Source organism: Propithecus coquereli, unplaced genomic scaffold (assembly GCF_000956105.1).
Source record: "Propithecus coquereli isolate 6110/MARCELLA unplaced genomic scaffold, Pcoq_1.0 Scaffold178, whole genome shotgun sequence".
Classification (NCBI taxonomy): Eukaryota; Metazoa; Chordata; class Mammalia; order Primates; family Indriidae; genus Propithecus; species Propithecus coquereli.
Window position 1 is genome coordinate 2,275,321 of NW_012142523.1, and position 21,935 is coordinate 2,297,255.

The 21,935-nt window shown below is 50.1% G+C and overlaps 1 protein-coding gene across 1 annotated transcript in view; it reads left to right on the forward strand.

Moving 5' to 3' along the window:
* ZNF362 (zinc finger protein 362) overlaps positions 1–18,110 on the forward strand; it is a 39,544-nt gene extending 21,434 nt beyond the window's left edge. The window contains exons 5-9 of the mRNA XM_012642229.1: positions 1,736–2,063; positions 2,748–2,972; positions 12,893–12,971; positions 13,081–13,239; positions 16,294–18,110. Coding sequence (XP_012497683.1) covers positions 1,736–2,063; positions 2,748–2,972; positions 12,893–12,971; positions 13,081–13,239; positions 16,294–16,410 — 908 coding nt within the window. The 3' untranslated portion in view covers positions 16,411–18,110. The remainder of the gene's footprint in view (positions 1–1,735; positions 2,064–2,747; positions 2,973–12,892; positions 12,972–13,080; positions 13,240–16,293) is intronic.
* The last annotated feature ends 3,825 nt before the right edge of the window (positions 18,111–21,935 follow it).

Below are 21,935 nucleotides of genomic sequence, written 5' to 3' on the forward strand. Positions count from 1 at the left end.
ATTATAAAAGTAATATTAAAAAAGTAATATAAGCATATTAAGGGAAATTTGGAAAAAAGAGAAACGAACAACAAAAAAAAATCACTCATAATCCCCAGCTCCCAGCCCAGCAGCTTAGAGAGCCTTTTCCTTCCTTTTCCATAATTTTTGTTGTTTTTTAATATGCATGTGTGTTTTGCTGAGCTTGTGGTAGGACTGAACCCATGACTTTACCTTGCTTTTCCTACTAACCATTCTATCATAAACATATTTATCCATTTTTTATTATAAAGCTAATACATAGTCATTATAGAAAATTTAGAAATTGCAGACAAATTGGAAGGAGAAAAAATTAGCCTTAGTCGTACTATTTTTAGAATTTTTATGTTTTCTCTGTAATTTATTGTATTTTATCCTTTAATCACAGATGTAAAAAATGGATGAATTTACCAGGTAAAAGATTCAAATAACATAGAAGCAGATAGACAAAATATGAAAACCTCCTTTTATTAAAAACTTCTTCTCCCTCCCTAGAGAGAACGAGAGTTAGCAGTTTGATGTGTCTCTTCTCAGCTCTATCCCTGTGCACTCACACGCATGTATATTGTCCTTATACACATATGTACATGTATGTAGTTTGACTGCGTTGTTTAAAATGGATGGGCTCATAATGTCTGTGGTTTGCTTTTTTCACCTGCCAGCACATTCTGGCATTCTCTCTCTGTCACTGCATCACCTCAATCTTATTTTAGTGGCTGTGCAGTCCTCCGTGTGGAGGACGGACCACATCGGTTTGCAAAGCCCCTGTTTGCAAACAGGTTGTGTCCAGTTTCTTCTGATCGCAGTTTTGTATGGAAGGCCCATGTACGCAGATCTTTGTGCTCATATGGGAATATTTCTTTATGGTAGACTTTTGGAAGCAGAATTGCTGAGTCAAAAGTTTATGTACATTTAAAATTTTAACGGCTATTGCCAACTACCCTCCGTTAAGGCTGCCCGAATGTATGCTCCCACCACCAACGTATGATACGAAACATACTGGTGCTGACTCCATATTATCTTTTTCAATGCACAGATTTTTAGTTTCTTTTTTTAAAAAAGAAAAGTTTGAGCCACATGATAGATGCAATTTTTATCTTTTTGTCTACTTGATAGTGCTAATATTTCTAGTTCCTTCATTTTTAAAAGAATAACTTCTGTTATGGGAGTTCTAAAAAAATTCATTGTCAAAGAATCAGAAAGTACAGTTAAGCCAAATTTTTAAAAAAATGACTCCTAATTCTACCGTCCACATAACATTTTGGCACATCCTCTCCTACTTATTTTTCTGTGGGTACCTGTGTGGTTCGTTTAAACAAACACAACCTCCTTTTTAATGGGCTGCTCAGCAGAGGAGGTTGATCACTGTTACTGAACTCTTCCTAATGTTGCGTATTTCAGTTGCCTCTAAATCGTTGCTATTATGAATAAGATAGTAGTGAACACCCTTGTGCACAGTCTTTTTCTGCGGCTTGAATTATTTCCAAAGGGCCTCTGTTACCTAACTCACTTGAGTGTTAAGGTACCGAAGGCATCTTACACATACACGCGCTCTCATTTAGTTGCCCCTGGGTAATAACTGAGGAACGGGAAGGGAAGGCTCAGAGGCCGGTGGCCTGCCCAAGTCACACAGCTGGGCGGGTGGGGCGGGGCCGGCCTCTGCGGCTCCCCTCACCGCCCCCCCTTCCCCCTCCCCCCGCCCAACGTGTCTTTGCAGGTCTGGGGCTCTCTTCCCGGACCCCGGCTGTGAGCACGTCGGAGTCAAGCGCGGGCACGGGCACGGGCACCACCACCCCGTCCACACCCACCACCACCAGCCAGAGCCGCCTCATCGCCTCGTCCCCCACCCTCATCTCAGGGATCACCAGCCCCCCACTCCTGGACTCCATCAAGACAATCCAGGGCCACGGCCTGCTTGGCCCCCCCAAGTCCGAACGCGGCCGCAAAAAGATCAAGGCGGAGAACCCAGGGGGTCCGCCTGTCCTAGTAGTCCCCTACCCCATCCTGGCCTCAGGCGAGACTGCCAAGGAGGGCAAGACCTACAGGTGGGGGTCTCGACGGGACAGGGTCCGGTTGGGCTTGGGACTGGGACTTGGGCCAGGGCTGTCCTAGGAGCCCAGCACCGGGCTGAAAGTGGGGGCTGAGGTGCAGGAGGTGGGGGTCCCTTGGCGAGCCCCGCCCACATCCTAGCCCCGGTGGGGGGCGGGGCCTGGAGAGGGGATACTGGAACCTTAGCCCCTCATGGTGGTCTCCACCTTAAAATCATATGAAGAGCTTTCAAAAATGATAATGCCAGGACTGCACCTCCAGAAATTCCAACTTGATTTGTTGAGAGTGTGGGGTTATGGGGAGGCAGGCATTGGTGTTTCTTGGAAGCTCTACAGACGATTGTAATGTGCAGCAGGGTTGAGAACTACATAGAGTGTTAGAGCCTCATCCCCTCGATCCGTGGGACGTGGCCCTGGGCAAACCCTCACTGGGATCATGAGGCCTGTCTTCCCTTTGGGCTGTAAATGCTCCTCCAGATGTAAGAGCTTCCTCTTCCAGATTGGAGAGTGCCCAGGCTGGGAGCCTGCCCCCGTCTTTCAGGTGGGCCTGTGCCTCCTGGGTTGCTCCCAGGGAAGATCTGTCACAGGTGCACGTTCTCTCTGATATAGCAGGTCTCCTTGAGATGTACGGGCAGGGGCTGGGGGATCTCCCCAGGTGTGAACCTGCCTCTTGCTCCGCAGGTGTAAGGTATGCCCACTGACCTTTTTCACCAAGTCGGAGATGCAGATCCACTCCAAGTCGCACACAGAGGCCAAGCCCCACAAGTGCCCGCACTGCTCCAAGTCCTTTGCCAACGCCTCCTACCTGGCCCAGCACCTGCGCATCCACCTGGGCGTCAAGCCCTACCACTGCTCCTACTGTGATAAGTCCTTCCGACAGCTCTCCCACCTCCAGCAGCACACCAGGTGAGTGGCCTGCCTGGTGCCGCCTACCGCAGCCCGTGTCAGCTCAGCACCTGTGGCCTGGTGCACGGAGCTGCTGCAAAGAAAGGCAGGGACCTTCTCTAGGTGCCCTTTGCCTTTGGGGTCAAGACCAAATTCCTTTGCTTGGCATCTGAGGCCCTTTATGCAATGGTCCTTGTGGACCTCATTGGCCTCCGCTCTCACTACTGCACTACCTTCCTGCTGTTTCTCTTCTCTGGGTCTGTGCACATGCTGTGTCCTTTACTGGAGACACTGTCCCCTCCTTTTCCCTGTTTCTCAGGCCGTCTCCTATCCATTTCTCAGTCCAGCTTCCTCCAGGAAGCCCTCCCTGATCCCTCGAGCTGGGTAAGGGGCCTGGCCTCTGTTCCCATGGGCCCTGTGCGTGCCCATCACAGCAGCTAGGCTGTCACGTACGTGTCTATTTATTTGCCCAATCTACTGAGAGTTCGCGAAGGCAAGGGCTTGGTGTCCTCCCTTTCCGCATCCCCAGTGTGCGGCACACAATAAGCATTAGGCATTTGTTAAACATTTGTGGAATAAATAGAACTAGTTTCTATAGAACACATGATTCATGCATTTTGCAAATATTTACGGAGCCTCTACTCTATGCAAGACACTGTGTCAGGTGCTGAGGATGCAGCAAGGAGCCGGACAGACAAAAGTCCCTGCCCTCAGGGAGCGTGCAGTCTTGTCCAGCGTGTGAAAGGGCGGTTCAAAGATAGAAATGCTTTAAGGAAAGAAAAGTTTATTCAGGGGAGTACAGAGATCAGGAAGACTGGCTCACCGAATGAAAATGCCATAGGTATTTTCAAAAACCAACCAAAGATGACCAAGATTGGGGTTCATCTGTTCAGAGGGGAGGAAACACTGTTTTCCCACATGATGACTGTCACCTCTGTGAGCATTGTCACGTGTTTGCCAATATCAGCATTGTAAAAGTTAGGGCTAAAATTGCGTCTGCTGTGGAGTTTGTGGCTTAAAGAGCTCTATTTTGGGGACTAATGCTATACAGAAGACCCGATTTTTTAAATTTATTTATTTATTTGTTTAGGTTTTTTTTTTTTTTTTTTTTGAGACAGAGTCTCGCTTTGTTGCCCAGGCTAGAGTGAGTGCGGTGGCGTCAGCCTAGCTCACAGCAACCTCAAACTCCTGGGCTCAAGCGATCCTCCTGCCTCAGCCTCCCGAGTAGCTGGGACTATAGGCATGCACCACCATGCCCGGCTAATTTTTTCTATATATATTTTTTTTCAGTTGTCCAGATTATTTCTTTCTATTTTTCAGTAGAGACGGGGTCTCGCTCTTGCTTAGGCTGGTCTTGAACTCCTGACCTTGAGCGATCCACCCGCCTCGGCCTCCCAGAGTGCTAGGATTACAGGCGTGAGCCACCGCGCCTGGCCTTGTTTAGGTTTTTGTTATTTATTAATTTATTTCCATCGTCCTTATATCCTTTATCCCTGGGTGCAAAATGTTTCACCTCCTCTGTTTCTCTGACTTTGGGGCACGAGGTGCCGGTGTGAGAGTAAGAAGCAAACGGCAGCGTGGCATCGGGGCGAGGCATCGGCTTGTTTTCTCATCCTCGCGCCTCCTAAGGCACGGATCTGACCACACGAGCTTGTTTCAGCATTTTCTCATTTTGTTATTACTTTGGTATTTTTTAATTTGGCCAGGTTTATGTACATAGGTGTGTATAAAAAGGCGTTGATTAATAAACAAAGTCCTGCTGGTTCCATGGTTCTTAAAATTAGGGCATGCGATACAAAGGCTTGAGCGTTAACTCTGTCAGGAGACTTTGTAAAGCCCCTGGTCAGGATTTTAATTGTGTGTGTGAGTGTGTGTGTGTGTGTGTCTGTGTGTGAAAAATTCTTATCATATTTTCAAGATCAGAGACCTAGAACCATCTAATTCATCTCTGCCAGGTTGTGCCTATACAACCTGTAACGTTAGGGGTACCCTCTTTTTAGAAAATCCTCTAGGTTGTCAGTATTACTGGACTATCAGGAATTAATGTATTTTTTTGTTTGTTTGTTTTAATAACTGTAAAGCCTGGAATTCCACAAGCCCTGGAGCAGGAGGCCTGGGGAGGCCTCATTCCCACGTTTGAAGTACAGTCCTTGTCTCTCACTATCAGGCTTGTCATAGTAAATTATTAAATTAAATGAGATTTGTCTTTAAATGTGCCATTTCTGGCATGGACATGGTTACAAATTTGATTTACCCAATTATATCCTGTTAGGAAGGCAGACAGATTCTTACTGAACCTGTTTACGGAACTAATGATCACGAAAAGAAAAGAGTCTCTGTAAAGGCACTTGGAATATTTTTTAGCAATTATTCCAAGTAGCTTTGTAGAGAAGGCCAATTACATATATCGTTTTCAATAGAATTATTATTTTAAAAATTCCTTGATAACTAGTTTATATCTACCTATATTTAAATTTTTATAGTCTCCCCCACCCCAGAATTCTGAAGGTTTAGTTGGAACAAGGCACCATTTAAGGAATATTTTATTCCAGTTTGTGAAATACAGCCTTCTAAATCAAGGATTAGAGATAGATTAAGAAAAAAGAGTTCTCTCATATGCCTTTAGAAAATAGAACATTAACCAAAATGAAACCAGTTTCATCCAATCCTAGGTGATAATTCCTGTTCTTCTGACCCTGGGTTAGTCAGTCCACTTTGCAAAGTTGTCTACTTCTGGACTAAGGACTCTCAGACCCTGCCTTGGCCTCTGGCAGTGTCTGGTCCCGGTGGGGATGTCAGCTGGGGAGCCTGTACCCATTCGTCTGTTCCCCGGGTATAAAGAGCCAAGGGTGTGTGTTACAGTCTTTGACTAGAACTGTCATTCTCTTGACATTTCTTTCACAAGACTCAATTTCTGACCTGCAGCTCCAAGCGGAGGCCTTTAGGCAAGTGTGGCGGGGAGGGGATCAAACCTGTTGCTAAGACTAAATGAGGTATGACACGTGATCGGTTTTGCAGATTAAAAACACTATAGGCAGCAAAGGCCCTGGCCCATCTTCAGGGTCTTTTAATTTATCTCGTAAAGATGGATTATGATTTTCACTAACTGATAATGGTATTTTAAATCTAGAGACAAAATTGTTTTAAAAGAAATGTCTTCATTGGTGTTTACTATGCCAGTCTCTGTATATTAAAATAGTTTTTTGTCCATCTTAAAAAGCGCACAGAAACATAAATATTCATATTACATATTATATATTTGTGTACACACACAATTGGCCCAGAGAGCTTGAGTTTCTCTTCTGTTTTGCCAACTTTTTGTACTGTAACCTTCAAAGAGCAGCTGTCACTCTAGTATTTGGCTAATTAAAAATATGGAGAATACTAGGCCGGGCACGGTGGCTCACGCCTGTAATCCTAGCACTCTGGGAGGCCGAGGCAGGAGGATTGTTTGAGCTCAGGAGTTCAAGACCAGCCTGAGCAAGAGCAAGACCCTGTCTCTACTAAAAATAGAAAGAAATTAGCCGGACAACTAAAAATAGAAAAAATTAGCCGGGCATGGTGGCATATGCCTGTAGTCCCAGCTACTTGGGAGGCTGAGGCAGTAGGATCGCTTGAGCCCAGGAGTTTGAGGTTGCTATGAGCTAAGCTGATACCACCGCACTCTAGCCAGGGCAACAGGGTGAGACTCTGTCCCCCCCCCAAAAAAAAAAATGGAGAATACTAAACAACTCCAATCATTATGAGTATCCCTGTTTTTATAAAGTGAGGGATCACATCTTTGGTGTTGCCCGGTGGCCATCTGGAAACCCCAAGAGTATTTGCATGTAAAAGACACCTTGACAGTTTTGTCCTTCTGAATCAGGGGCCTGGATCTGAGAAAGGCAGTAGCACCAAGTTGGCAGAATGGGCCAGCTAATAAACACAGTGACAAGTAATAACAATGATTAAGGATTTCGTTTTCTTCAGAAGTAGGCTTCGTTTAAAAATATCATTTAAGAACATGACCCAAGAAAGCAACAAACACTAACAGGCCCTTGAAGGAGAGTATTTTGCCAGAATATTCCTTGACCTAGGGATTACTCTTCATTCCTGAGGGCACAATAGTTTCTCTCTCTCTCTCTCTCTCTTTTTCTTTTCAGTGATTTGAGTTCATAAGGATAGGAAACCAAACAAACAACATAAGAGGATTCTGTCAACATTTGGAAGTCACCAGGCACCGGAACATATAATTAAACTGATGTGTCCTAACCCCGTGGCAAAGAGGCCCAGATGCCCAAAAGTCTCAGAATTCTTTAGACAAACAACTAAAAAAAAACCCCAAAGCTAAAGAAGTAACCAGATTCCAGATTCCTTGTCCTCTGCTATTCCACTGAGACCCCTTCCCACTTGTTTGTCCTTTGGCAGAGAACCAGACATCAGATCATAGAATCAAATCCATCTTCCCAATGTGACGGATTCCTTCCCAATGAAGGGAATAAAGGTCATGTCCAAAACAGAGCCCGCCTGGTGAAGCAACAGAGGTAGAATTAGAAAGTGGGGTAAGCAAGATCCGCCCTGCGAGTTGAGAAAGATGAGCCTGGTGGCACCTCCGACCTGGCTGAGTGGCATTGGGGACTGTTGCGCCCGGCCTGCAGTGCAAAAGGAAGGCGCGACAAGTAAAGAAAAATAGGTGACTTGCAAAGTGTTGCACGAGTCCAAACTTCAGAAGGATGAGCCTGCTCACTAATAAATACCGCAAGGCTTTATGGAGAAAATAAACAGAACATTTTCTGTTGCAGTTAATCTGTTCCTGGTAGAAAAACAGCAATTGTCGTGCAATTAGTGTGGGCATAAGGGTCCTCATGTATGCATAGACATCGCGGTGCAAAAGTCAGGGATGACACTGTCTAGGGAGGGCGTTAGTAAATTATAGGAAAGGGCTCCAAGTTTTATTTATTTGCGGAACTAGTGCTAGATGGAGTGACTCTGGATTTGTTTGTTTATTTGGGGTGCAAAGCGTTTTTTGTTTTTGTTTTTCTTTCCCTGGCTGTGTGATGTTAGGTACACGTGTAATAATAAGTGCAGCTGGGGAAGGTGCCGTTTTATTTTCTCAAGTCTGATGATTTGTAGTAATAATAATAACAACAACTATTCCTTGGGGGAGAGCTCCCCTGTGCTTGGTCCTGCATGGAGCGCTTTAGTACAAGGTGCCCTAAAGTCCTCATACGGTGCGAATTTATATTTCTTCATAAGAGATCAAGAATTCGAAAATGGGGAATCATCTCGAGGAATGTTTAACTTTCACTGTCTCTGCCATTGTTTTGGTTATAAAGCACAACATGGGGTGGGAGGGCTGTGAGGGGTGAAAAAGAAAATAAAAAATAAAAAAATAAAAACAAAGCACGACACGGCTGAACCCATTCAGTATAACATGCAGCTTAATACCTGAGAAAGAAAAGTGTTAATTAATGAATCCTTAACAATTTTATTTAAATATTGAATAAATTCCCACTTTGTCATAAATTATTTATCTTCAATAGAAATTAATGTATTAAAAACTAACCCTGCAGAAGTATTTTATGAACACCCTTTCTATGAAGTTACTGAATCCTTACAATTCTTACAATCTTTGTTATTATCCCCGTTTCAGAGACAAGGAACCGGGGCTGAGGGAGGCAAAGTTTCTTGCCCGGGGTCACCCAGCTAAGAGGTGCCAGGCAAGGGAGCAGGGGGAGTCTTTGGAGCCCCTGGGGTGGGACTGCGGCAGTGAGGGTGGGGCAGTCCGGGGGCCCTGGCTTCAGCTCAGCTTCCCTGCACTGCGTGACCATCTGGGATTTGGGTGAGCTTCCCATTACCATGATGTGGGAGGCGGGGCCAGGTGCCCCCCTAGTGGGAAGATACCCTTTACGAAGGAAGGATTCTGGCATTAGAATAGAGGGCTTGGGCTGAAGACAAGAGCTTTGCGGCCGGTGAGAACTGGCAGCCTGTTCAGTTTCACCCAGCAGTTGCTCCCTGAAGCTCTTTCTGAGCCAGCCCGGCGCTGGATGCCTCGCACAGGGACAGACGAGTGGTCAGAGGCAGGCCCCTGGGAGGCTGGGGGATGCAGAAACTTCCGTGAGAGGGGAGTAGGAGATGAGGTTGGGGTGGGTCATCTGGGTTGGTCACAGGGCGAAGGGCATTCCTGGCAGTGGGGGCAGCATGAGCACAGGCCCAGGAGCTTGCTGAGGGGCTGCATGTGTTGGGGGAGGTTGGTAATATGCCCCGCTGGGGAGCACAGTGGCAGAGGAGGAGGCTTTAGAAACCGAGGCCAGAATGTGCAGGGCCTTGAAAGCTGGGGAAGGGGGTTTGGACTCTGTCCTGTCCTGAAAAAGAGGGAGTCAGTGGAGGCTGCCAAGCAGGGATATGACAAGGTCAGACCCCTGCGGCTACTGCCATGGCCGGGGCCGGGCAGGAGAGGCTGAGGCTGGGAGTCCAGGGAGGAGGCCAGAGGGGCAGCTTGCTGGTCAAGAGGGCTTGGCTGTGTCCCTGAGGAGGGACCTGAGGTGCCTGGAGGACTGTCCATCAGTCAGTCAACAAACACTCATGAAGTACACCTCAGGAATGGAAGTTGTTGATTATGTGGAGCATATTTCTGTTGTCAATGACCAACTTCAGAGAGAAAGAACTCGCTTTCCTTCACTCAATCCACAGCTATTTAGGGGTTCCCCTCTGTGCCGAGCCTGTGCCAGGCACTGACTGGGGTGCAGGTGGTGAACGAGCCCGAAGGAGTTCTTGCTCTCAACGAGGCAGCCGAGAAAACGTGACCAGACATTGACAAAATAAGTACCTGTGCATAGACCTCTGGGAAGGGGGTGTCTTTGGTGCTTGGGGGCTGGGCAGCAGGGGCCCCAAGCTAGCCTGGGGGATCAGGGAAGTCTGCCCTGATAAGGAAGCTTTTATACTGAGAACAGCAATGTGGGTTTTAGCCAGGTATTAGCTGAGGGACAAGTGTGGCTGGTGGAGGGAACAGCCTGGACAAAGGATTGGAGGTAGGAAGGAGCTCACAGTGCCAGAGGAGGCAGCGTGAGGCCTGTGGGGCTTGGCTTCCGGACAGGGGAGAGGAGTGTCGTGAGCAGAGGACCCAGGAGGTGGGTGTTGTGGGTGCTTTTTGTTTTTTTTGTCTGTTTGTTTTTTTAGAGATAAGGTCTTGCTCTGTTGCCAGTCTGGAGTACAATGGCACAATCATAGCCCACTGCAGCCTCAAACTCCTAAGCTCAAGCAATCCTCCTGCCTCAGCTTCCCAAGTAGCTGGGACTATAGGCATGCACCACCACCCCCGGCTAAATTTTTTTTTTTTTTTAAATTTTTTTTTTTTTAAAGATAGGGTCTCACTATGTTGCCCAGGTTGGTCTTGAACTCCTGGCCTCAAGTGATCTTCCTGCCTTGGCCTCCCAAAGTGCTGGGATTATAGGTATGAGGCACCATGCCCAGCCAGTTGTGGAGTTTAAAACAAAGGCAGCATGTGTCCTGGGGACACTTAGACCCCTCTGCCACCCTGGAGAAGAGTGAGGACGGATGGAATGGAGGGGATGCTGGCACCAGGTGAAGTTGGTCCACATAACACTTGAGGGATCAGTGTAGAGCCAGAGGGCAGTAGCCTGAAATAACGTCTCCGAACATGTGGCACCCAGAAATGTACAAGTAGAATAGGGGTTCTTGGAACTGGATCAGCCCAGCTTCTCTTGGCACAGTTAGGTGCAGTCTGGCGGCCGGACCCTGGGCCTTGCTCCTGGGATTGGCACCTGCCCCTGCCCTGGAGAGTTCCCATCCAGCAGAGGAGACAGACATGTGGGGGGCCGCAAGGGTCCAATGGGGGCTGCACTGTGATGAGGAGCTGTCATGTGCAGAGGCTCTGGGAGCCTTGGGGGAGCAGCATGCACAGGGGAGGCTCCTCAGGGCCCTGCTCGCTGATGGGTCAGGAACGGGGAGCTGACGGTTATTAGCAGGCAGAGGCACACCGCCAGGGCAAAGGCATGGTGGGGAGAATCGTCAGATATGGATGCCAGATGTGGCTGGGCACGGTGGCTTATGCCTGTAATCCCAGCACTTTGGGAGGCTGAGGCAGGAGGATCACTAGAGACCAGGAGTTCCAGACCAGCCTGGGCAACACAGTGAGACCCCGTCTCTACAAAAAATAAAAAAATTAGCCAGGCATCATGGTGTGCTCCTGTAATCCTAGCTACTTGGGATGCTGAGGCAGGAGGATCACTTGTGCCTAGGAGTTCAAGGCTACGGTAAGCTATGATTGTGCCACCGCACTCCAGCCTGGGTGACAGAGCAAGATCCTGTCTCAAAAAAATAAAAAGAAAAAAAAAGAGAAATAGTTCTCTGACCAGGCCGTGGGGTGCGTACGAGCAGGGAGGTGAGGCTGGACCACCTGACAAAGGCCTTGCAGGGCACACCAAGGAACTGGGCCTCTGTCAGTGTTTGCAGTGGCAGTCAGTGTCGTGGGCTTATTGACAGCAGGGAGTGTTTTTAATCAGCACTGTGTCCCTAAGTCCAGCACTGGGCCTGCCTGTGGGGCCTTCATTTGCTTGATGAGTTTGTTGATGGGCGGAGCAAACCCAGTCAGCCAGATGGGCCGGGGCCTCGGTGGAGGGACAGACACCATGTGGCTGGATCTGGATTTTGCCTCTACTTAATGTTCCTCAGCACATTAGGCAAACGAGGTGCAGGCCCAGCCAGCAGGTCACTGCCCACCTGCTTGGCACAGGGGATTTGCCAGAGCAGATGATTCAAGACAAGCCCAGGGGACAGGGCAGGGGCCTGAGTGTGGACGGCAGCGAAGGCCGCTGTCCATGGACACCAGGCTCTGAGCTGCAGAGCCACGTGCAGACCTCATCTCTCAGGCCACTGCCATCCTCACCTGGGCTGCTGGACAAGCACTGTTGCCCAATGTCACCTTCTCCATGAGACCCTCCACCGGCCGCCTTTTTTAAAACTGCACCCCTCCTGGCCCTGGCACTCACAGTCCCCCTCACCTTGTTCTGTTTTCCTCGCAGCATTTATCACCTTCTACATGTGATTTATTTACTTATTTCATGCTTGTTTGTTTCCACTGGGCAGTGGTTTTTGTCTGTTTTGTTCACTGGTGCATTCCAGGTAGCTAGCACGGTGCCTGGCATGTGGGTGTCCATTGTGATAAATGTTGAATGGATGAGTAATAGTAACACTGAGTGCTGACTTTGTGCCAACTCTAGGCTAGGCCCCCTACACGTGTTAGCAGATGTAATCTTCACAAAGTCCAGTGAGGTAGGCAGCATATTTTTATACCTATTTTGCAGATGAGGAAACTGAGGCTCAGTGATTTGCCCAAGATCACCTACCTAGTAAATAGTAGAACCAGGATGAGAACTCAGAGATAGGGGGACAGAGGAATTCCCGAGAAGGACACAGAGGGGCCGAGCTTCAGGGCAACGCTGTCCTGCATTCTCTCAGTTACTCATGGACAGGGGACAGGGCCAGTGAGAGGGAGATGTCTCCTTCTTAGGGAAGGAGGCGGGGCAGGCAGGGAAAGTCCCAACAAAGGTGTGAATCTGTGTTCTTTCCAATGGGTGGTCTTCAGGGTGGAGTTTTTAGAAGAATGCAATCAAAGCAAGCCCCCTACGATTAGCCGGAGGCCCAGACTGGGTCTCTGAGCGGGTGCTGGTGATGGGTTAGGGGCAGTGGGGACCTCTGGGGAGTGGGGAGGCTCTGGTCAGACTAGCAGTGGAGGCCAGAGAAGGAAGGGGGAGATGGTGGCCTTTGAAGGCCCCAATTCTTGCCTGGGGCTTATTCTTGGCCACTAGGGAGAGTGCGTGGAGTGGGGGTCCGGAAGCTTGGGGGCCAGAGGAACATCGCAGGCCAGCCAAGGGCCGGGGGACTGGAGTGGTCTGGGTTATGTGTCAGGAACTTTGACCTCACTGGGCTGCCCATTGCAGAATCCACACAGGCGACAGACCCTACAAGTGCCCACATCCTGGCTGCGAAAAGGCTTTCACTCAGCTCTCCAACCTCCAGGTGAGTGCCCACCAGGTGCGCAGCTGCCTCCCTCCCTCCCGGCAAGCATAACAAGGGGGTGGGGCTGGGGCTCCCTGCCTGCGTCATGACCCTGCTGTGCTCCCTGCAGTCTCACCAGCGCCAGCACAACAAGGACAAGCCCTACAAGTGTCCCAACTGCTACCGGGCCTACTCGGACTCCGCCTCCCTGCAGATCCACCTCTCAGCCCACGCCATCAAGCACGCCAAGGCTTACTGCTGCAGCATGTGTGGGCGGGCCTACACCTCGGTGAGTGCCAGCCGGCCGCGCCTGCGCCCTGAGAGCCGCTTCCTCTTCCTGGGCCTCGTGTGGCCTCCTCCTCTGATCTGTACTGACTCTTCCCATTTTCCAGACAAAGAAACTGAGGCCCAGACAAGGGAAGTGATTCTCCAAGATCACAGGAAATGGCAGAGCCAGGGCCTCTACTTCCCACTTCTGTTTCCGGCTGCCCCTGGCCCAGTCCCCAGCCTCCTGCCTGACTTTAGCCTGGGATCCCCAGCCCTGGGATACTCAAGGCAGGGGTGGGGGTCTTCCACCAACAGTCAGAGAGAGAGAAAGGCCTTCCTGCTCCTGGGGAAGCTGCAGCCCCCATCATGGCCACACGGTGGCATAGTGACTTGGCCCAGAGCCACCTTTGCTTCTGGAAAGGCCTGACCAGCACTAGAAATAGCATCCAGCCCCCTGTCCCTGGGTGGGAATTTCCCCAAACGAGAGCCTTTTGGCACCCCGGTGAGTCATTGCGTGTGTTCTTCTGGCTAATCAAATATTCTGGTTGACAGAACCCCCATTCCCAACATAAAGGTCACTGAGCCTCAATTTCCTCATCTGTAAAATGGATTAACTCATAGGGCTGTTGGCTGGTGGAACAGTGGCTAACCAGCCTGAGCTCATGCAGTTTATTCACTCAGTGTTTGCTGAACACTTGTGTCCACCTCTGGGGAATCAGGATGAACCAGACAGACATATTTTTTTGCCCCCAGGGAGGATAGAAACTACTGTTAGAGACAGGTATTAAGTAACCACACAATAAACATTTAATGGCAAATTGTGGTACTTGCTCTAAAGCAGAGTTTCTCAACCCTAGTCCATATCAGTGTTTGGGTGGGATCACTTTTTGTTGCGGGACGCTCTCGTATACAGGGGAGGATGTTATGAAGCATCCGTGAGGTGCCAGTAGCAACCCCCTCCCTAAGTTGGGATAACCAAAAATGTCTCCAGACTTTGCTAGATGTCCCTGGGAGGCAAAATTGCCTTGACTGAAAGAACCACCACTGTAAAGGAAGAGTACGCTTTGAAAGACAGCAGCAGGGAGGACAGAGTACAGTTTGGAAGGGTGGTGGGTCCAGAGAGGCCACCTGAGGAAGAACCATGCAGCTGAAGCCTTGAAGGATGGTTAGATGGGGTGTGGGGGAGGAAAGAACCTTCCATGCAGGGAACAGTGAGTGCAGACACCCTGAGGTGGAACAGACTTGGTGTAAAAGAAAATTAGGTGCTGTGGGCCCTTGGGGGCCCTGTTAGAGAGTTTGGATATTTTTTGAGGTGGAATGGGAAGCCATTGGGAGGGGACCTTTGGGGTTTTTATTTTTTTATTTTTGGTTTTTGTTTTGTTGCTTTGGTTTGGTTTTTGTTTTAGAGATGGGATCTTGCTATGTTGCCCAGGCTAGACACAAACTCCTGGGCTCAAGTGATTCTCCCACTGCAACCTCCAGAGTAGCTGGGGCTACAAGCACGTGCCACTGTGCCGGGCGGGGAGGGTAATTTTGAAAGGTCACTGTCCAGAGGTTGCACATGGACTGTAGGTGGGGTAGTCAGCAGCACTTCTCAGGTGCCACCAGGGCTGCTGCTTGCCAAGTGCCAACTCCGTGACATTTATTCTTCCCTGGAGTTCAGGGGGCAGAAGAGGTTCGAGAGGCTGAGGACAGAACCTGCAGAGACGAGGGCTCCAAGGGGGCCGGGGAGACCCCACTGGGCTGGCTGATCTCCACTCGGTCCCTGCTTCTCTCCAAGGCTCAAGTTCTCCATGGCCCCTACACCACCAGCCACTCTTGCCTCATCCTATTTTTTGAAGTAAAACCAAGACATCATATTGTTTTATTTGTACAAATTTCAGTTTGTGTTTCTAAAGATAAAGAGTCCTTTTTTGAGCATCTGCACAATACCTTTAGAATACCTAAAAGTAATTAGCTGAAGTCCTTATCATCATCAATGCCCTTTCAGCACTGACATTTTCATTTGTCTCATGAATGCCATGATTTTGTTTATTTACAATAGTAGTTTTTAGTCAAGATGCAAATAAGATTCCTACGTTGTCCTGGGTCAATATACCTTTTCATCTTGGGGGCCCCTCCTCTCCTTTTTTTCCCTTTGCTCTTTATTCACTGTAGAATTGTTTCCTAGCTTGGGATTTGCTGACTTCTTCCCTCTCGTATCGTTTAACACCATGTTGCCACCGCATTGAAGGACTTCCTCTGCTGGCTTCTGAGCATGTTGGGGTCTGAGGCCAAGGAGTGGCAGTTGGGGCCCAGAGTACCGCCTCTTCTCCTGGAAAAGGCCGTTGGAAGGATGAGGCTTAATGTGAGGGCCTCTGGGCCTTCAGCGAGCCCTGGGCCACCTTGGCCACCCAGTCCTGGTGCCTCAGGTCACACCCGGCAGAGCCAGTGGGGGGCTTAGGGCTGGCTTCTGCCCCAGGGAGGATGGAGTGAGGGGGTGCAGAGGCCAGACTGGGGAAGGCATGGTCCCCTCAACCTTTGCTGCATGCTAAGGGCTGTATCTGTGTCACCATAGCAGCCTTTGAGGTTGTTCCTCCCCCATCCCTGCTTACAGAGGAGGAAACTGAGGCTCCAAGAGACTTGTCCAATCTCCCGCCGCTAAGAAACGGCAGAACTAGGCTCAAACCCAGGCCTGCTGCCTCGCTCTTGCTGGGGTCGCCAGGCAGAGGTGGGCGCTGTGTTGACGCAGCAGTCAGGGCTGAGGGGCAGCTGGTGCACCCCACCACGGCCAGCTGGTAGGGGGCTGGGGGCCCGGCCCTGGGTAGCCACAAGTGGGCGCTGCTGAGGGCTGAGCTGTGCTTGCTGGCTCTCCACACAGCCCTGTGGGCTCGTAGTCTGGCAAGGGCCAGCACTCATCTCTGGCAGTATCCCTAGAACCAACGCCCGGTGCCCATCTGACCCCCAAAGCCGTGGCCGCCCACCACCAGCTGGCGCACTGTCCAAGGAGCCCTCTAGTGGCCGCTTGTGGGAACCGCGGCCTTCCCTGCCTCCCTTACCGGTGGTTACATGTTCCGAATCTCGCCCCTGCCCGCAGGAGACCTACCTGATGAAGCACATGTCCAAACACACGGTGGTGGAGCACCTGGTGAGCCATCACTCGCCCCAGAGGACGGAGTCCCCCGGCATCCCGGTGCGAATCTCTCTCATCTGAGCCCACTGGAGGCGCCGCCCCGCCCGGCCCACTGGCAGACACAGACCCAGGCAGCACCAGGCCCTGACTCCCTGCAGGGGCCCTCCAGGAACCGCCAAGCTCTCTCACGACCTTCCCAACCTTCCAGAAAGCTTGGTCCGCAGAAGCCCTGCCTGGTCCATCTCCGGGGGCGGCCAGGCCAACTGCAAGATTCTGGACTGTTTTGGTAGCATCCAAAGACGATCTCAGAGCACTTTGAACCTCTCTGTTGGGTTTTCTTTTTGTTCCCCACCCTTCACTTGCTTCACTGTTTTTTTGTTTTTTTTGTTTTTTTTAAGTTTGTTTTGGAAATAACAAAAAAGATATTTATTGGCCAGGAAGTTGGTGCTGCTAAGACCGAGAAATTAAACGAATCGGACAGATGGACGCAGAGAACCACAGGGCAGCGTGGGACCTTCTCTTGCCGTGGCCTCAGGTCTTGAGGGAAGGCTCAGGCCTGGGTTTCTGGACTGCAAAGGGGACCCCGAGGTGAGAGGGGGCAGGAGGTCGCCGGAGTGCGCCCTTCGCCCCTGGGTGCCCCGCTCGTACCTCTCGAGCTGTGCCCTGGGCATCGCTGAGCAGAGGGATGCGGCAGCCGCCAGGGCTGTCCAGGCTTCAGGAGGCGGAAACGCGAGAGGGGTCTGGAGATCCACAGGACCAAAGGGTGCAGTGATGGGCTGGGTGGCCGGCCCAGGGAAATGGAGTGGGGGTGGGCTGGGTAAGACCTGGCCCTCCCTTGCTGCCCTGAAGACCACCCCAGTCTACCTCGGTGCTGGCCAGGAAACCTACAGGCTACCTCTCCCGCCATCCCAGACTGTGGGCAGGGGGATGGGGAGGGAGTGGGCCTGGGGCTGGGACCCCCCTCCAGAATTTCCTCCAGATGGGGGCAGTGCCCACCCAGGGAGGGGTCATTTGTCTTCCCTGCCATGGAGGGGGAATCCCCAGCCCAGGCCCTAGGCCCCTCAGCAGGGAAGGGATCCTCGGGGAGGCGGGTCCCAGGAACAGACCCTGTCCCCAGCCCCCACGGCACACCCCAATCTGAAAGCCATGCGTGTCCGTGTATATAGGAACCATGTACAGAGCCCGGAGAAGCCCCCCACGTCCCCCCGGGAAAAAAAGAAAACTAGACAGAAACTCATCTATATATTCTGTATCTGGAGTTCCGTTTTGAATATTAACTGTGTTATTTTTATACACTTTTTAAGCCTTAACTCGCCATTGATTTACCAGTTTAACGTTTCCTGGGGTTTCTTTTCCCATGGGGTTCTCTGGCCCCACCCCCACCCCTTTGTTTGACTTGCGTCGTCTGATAAACTCAGTATTGTAGCTTTTTGTCCGCATGTTACTACCCTGTAAATACGCTGTTATACATACTGTTAACACCCCTTTGCTTTTTTCTATGGGACCTCCAGGCCACCATATTTAGAACTAGTTACCTTATTAAAAAAGAGAAAACAGTCTGTTGGCTTCTCAGTCTGCATCTTGGTGGCAGGGAGGTGAGGGCAGGTGCCCCTCAGACACTTCAGGAAAGAAGTTTGCATTCTATTTAAAAAAGGGGGTGGGGAGCAAAATAATCAAATGTGGGGGAAAAACACTAAAGGGGGCAAGAAACAAAGGAATTACAAACCCTCTGCTCTTTGTATTTCTCTGTTGTGAAGAATAAACTGTACCTGCACCCGGGTGGCAGCAGTGTGTGGCGTGCTCTGTGCGAGGGTGGGGCTGGGGGGCACCTTTCCACTGCTCCTCTCCCCGCCCCCGCCCCCAGATTGGGGAAGGAAGGAAAGGGTTCCTCACTGTGGGCCTCCAGGTGTGGCATTGAGTGTTTCGTGTTGATTGCCTCACCTCTCCCCTAGGAAGTGAGTAGCAAACTGACAGGCTTTGTGCTAAGGATCATGGTGCAGTTAAGTGGTGGGGACATACATCTACCCCAAATTGTCTAGTTCTGGAGCCTTTTTGGAGGTATTGGGTCCACCACTGAGTCTCATTTCCCCTGTTCCCCGAGGGGCACCCCACCCTCTCGGGGGGGTGCATCATGAGTGCCTGTTTTATGGAAGCTATTCTAGTGTTAGGGGAGAGGTCCAAGAAGTCCCCTTCACATACATTTTTCCCCACAGGGGTCAGCGTTTTGATTGCCTAGGAGGGAAGTGCAGGAATTCCCCAAAGTTTCTCAGGGCTGGCCCTATGGAGACATCGTGAGGGAGACAGAAATGACTCAGCTGTGAGTCAGCGTGGAACTCATCATCCGGAACTTGTTCCTCTGAGTCCTCCCAGTCCTGTGCGTCAAGACTTGGCCGTGAGTGATAGAAAGTTCAAACGAGAATTTATTGGCTCGTGTCACAGGACAGTGGTCAGGCCAGCTTCAGGGCCCAAAGGACGTGTCTCCAGCTCCATCTGGCTCTGCTGAGTCAGCTTTAGCCTCAGGCTCCTGTGGGGTCAGCAGCTCTAGCCCCAGGTTCCCAGAAGTCAAGCCTGTCTCTCTGCCAGAAGCCCCAGTGTCTCAGTCTGTTTTATGGGCTGGGTTATACCACAGACTGGGTAATTTGTAATGAACAGAAATTTATTTGGCTGACAGTCCTGGAGGCTGGGAAGTCCATACATGGTACCAGTATCGGGTGAGGGCCTTCATGCTGCATCATCCCATGGTGGAAGGCAGAAGGGCAAGAGAGGTTAGAATGAGAGAGATGGACACTCAGCCTCCAGCCCTTTTATAATCAGCATTAATCCGTTCATGAAAGTGGAGCCCTCACAACCTAAACACCTCCCATTAGGCCCCACCTCCCAACACTGTTGCATTGGAGAGTAAGTTTCCAACATGCGCTTTTGGGGGACACATTCAAATCATAGCACCCAGCGAACGTCTAATTGGGTCCTTCTGGTTCTGATCGGGTCGTGTTATGTGCTTGCCCTAATCTTGGAGCAGAGGGTGAAACCTCCACCTGAAGTATATCTGCCCGAGAGGAAACCAGAGTGTTACCATCAGAAGGAGAAGTGGATGCGGGGTAGCCAAGAACCAGTATGTTTTCAGTAATCTCACCGGCCTCATCTCTCTCTGAATTTGACCTCCCAGAGCCTGCTGTGCCATGAGGGGATGGGTGGTGGCCGCCATATTTGTGCCACGTGACCCCATTGCAGCCACAGCTGATTGGCTGTGCTGATCGGCCCCAGTGACACCTGACTTGGTGACTCGATCCATGGATGCAGCCAGTGTGTGTAACGGCCGTCCTGGTTGATTTGAGCAAATTGTGCACGCCCTGTCCCAGCTCCGCATTCAGTGACTGTTGGTAGCTCGAAATCAGCCATGGTGGGATTTACGCCACGGAAACTGGCAAATGCTATAAACCAGGGCTTGCTTTCTCCTTGACGAACCAGTTGCTAGACGTTTACCAGCACACCGCTGGATGGGGCTGACTCTCCAGATTCTCCGTTCCATGAGTTAGGAACAAGTTGGTGGGCACCTGAAATGCAAGGCCCCGTGGACTGGGAGCTAGGGTGGCCGTGCTGAGCCAGACACTAGCAGGAGAACAAAGGAGGCAGAGAAAAGCAGAAATGGACAGAGGAGACCAACACTTTCAGTCTTCATCCTCTGGTCATGTTTAATTTCCTTTTTGTTTTCACGTGAATTTAAGTTGCTAATGGTGTGATATTGGGTTAGTTACTTAACTTCTCTGTGCCTGATTTCCTCATATGTAAAATGTAGATAATAGTGACCAATTTATAGCGTGGATGTGAGGATTAAATGAATCAGTACATGCCTACTGCTTAGAACTGTGCCGGGCACGTTGTAAGTACCCGATAAATGTACATGTTGTTTTGCTATCAATTGACTTAGCTCTAGTGGACCCATGTTCCTTACAATTATTGATTCTTGACCAAGACATCTGAAGATGTTTGGGAATTTCTGGGGGTGGCATCCGAACTGGCAGGCAGGGTGGGCCAGCATGAAGCAATGACACTCAGGACCGAGGGACTGATTTGCACCTGCTCACCTGGGGACTGTGTGAGCACCACGGTCCCCGTGGGCCCCAGGATGGGTGCTGAGGACAGTGTTGATGGCCGCGGAGGTAGCAGCAAAAGGAGCTTTATCCTTGTTCCTGCTTCCAACCCGAGTCCCTCTGTGTCCCCCACCCCCTTAGGCCTCTGGGGTCCCTAGGAGGGGGCCATTCTCAAAAGGGTTGTCCACCCTGAAGCTTCCTCAAACCCTCCCTCTCCTCAGGAAGATGTCCATCAACAGCACAAGGCTGCCCCTAGGCCAAGGCCTGGAAACTCCTGACAAGCCATTTAGGCCCCTTTAAGATCAGAAATGACTGTTGCCTGATGAATCCTTTGCACTCCATGAACTTGCTAAAAGGAAGGCAGGGAAAGGGAGGCAAGTTATGTTTTCTGGAGCACGACAACAACCCCTGCAGGGAGGGCGACTGGCACCCCCATTTTACATATGGGAAAACTGAGACCCAGCAAAGGTAAGGAATTTGTCCACAGACAGGGAGTTAGAAGAGGAGCTGATTCATATCCAGACCTTATGGGCCCGTGCTCAGCTCGCTGGCGGCCCAAAGGTTGTTAGGGTTGTTACGTGTGGACCTTGGAATGTTGCAGGATAAGATGAAGGACACACACTTTCCCACCCGAGGAAGGCATGCGCCAGCTCACAGCCAGCAAACAACCACCTGTTCTTAGGCACACCTGGCCCGATCTCATTTCTAATCCTGACTCCAGACAGCCTTCCTCATTTTGCTAATCTAATTTAGTTGGAGGCATTTCATATTGCTTTTGACAGGAGAGATCTCTCTTATTGTACATCGTCAATAACTGAACCTGCTTGTACAAATTATCATATTGTAAAAATGATCAGTGTTGGACCAGGTAAATAGCCAGAATTGCTGCCCTGCCTGGGAACAGTGGAGGCTATTAAAAATGCAAGGTTGGAGAGAACACTACCACATAAAGGATTCGGAAGACCCAGAGTGAAATCCCAGTCTCTCAGGGACTCAGTTTTCCCAACTGTCGGACAAAATCTCAGGGGCTTCCAATGGCAACCTTCCCTATCTCCTCAGCTCTGTGACCACCTTCCCAGGACGGTCTGACCACATCACACTCCTGTTCACAGCCTGTGTTTTTCCCAATTGAGGATGAGGGTCTGGACAGCAGCCATGACTGCAGAAACTTACCTGCCAGATACTGTGGCCAAACTTAGCCCTCGCACCCTGGGGCAGAAAAGGTCATTTTTGTGGGCTTAGGAGAGAAAAAGCCATAAGGACATGTTGGGAATGTATAAATTAAGCTTTTAGAGAATTAAAGTTAGTTTTATTTAGAACTCTTATTGAGTACTACAGACTGAGGCCTACAACAAGGGAATAGTCCTTTAGAGAGGTTTTATCAGACTGTTTTGATGTAGTATTTTCATTCACAGTTTATATACAGGTAAAGATTTAGTATGTGTAAAATTATACCTAAGTTTGGGTGTAAGAGTGTATCTGGTTATAGTTTATAGAAGCATAATCACTAACCCT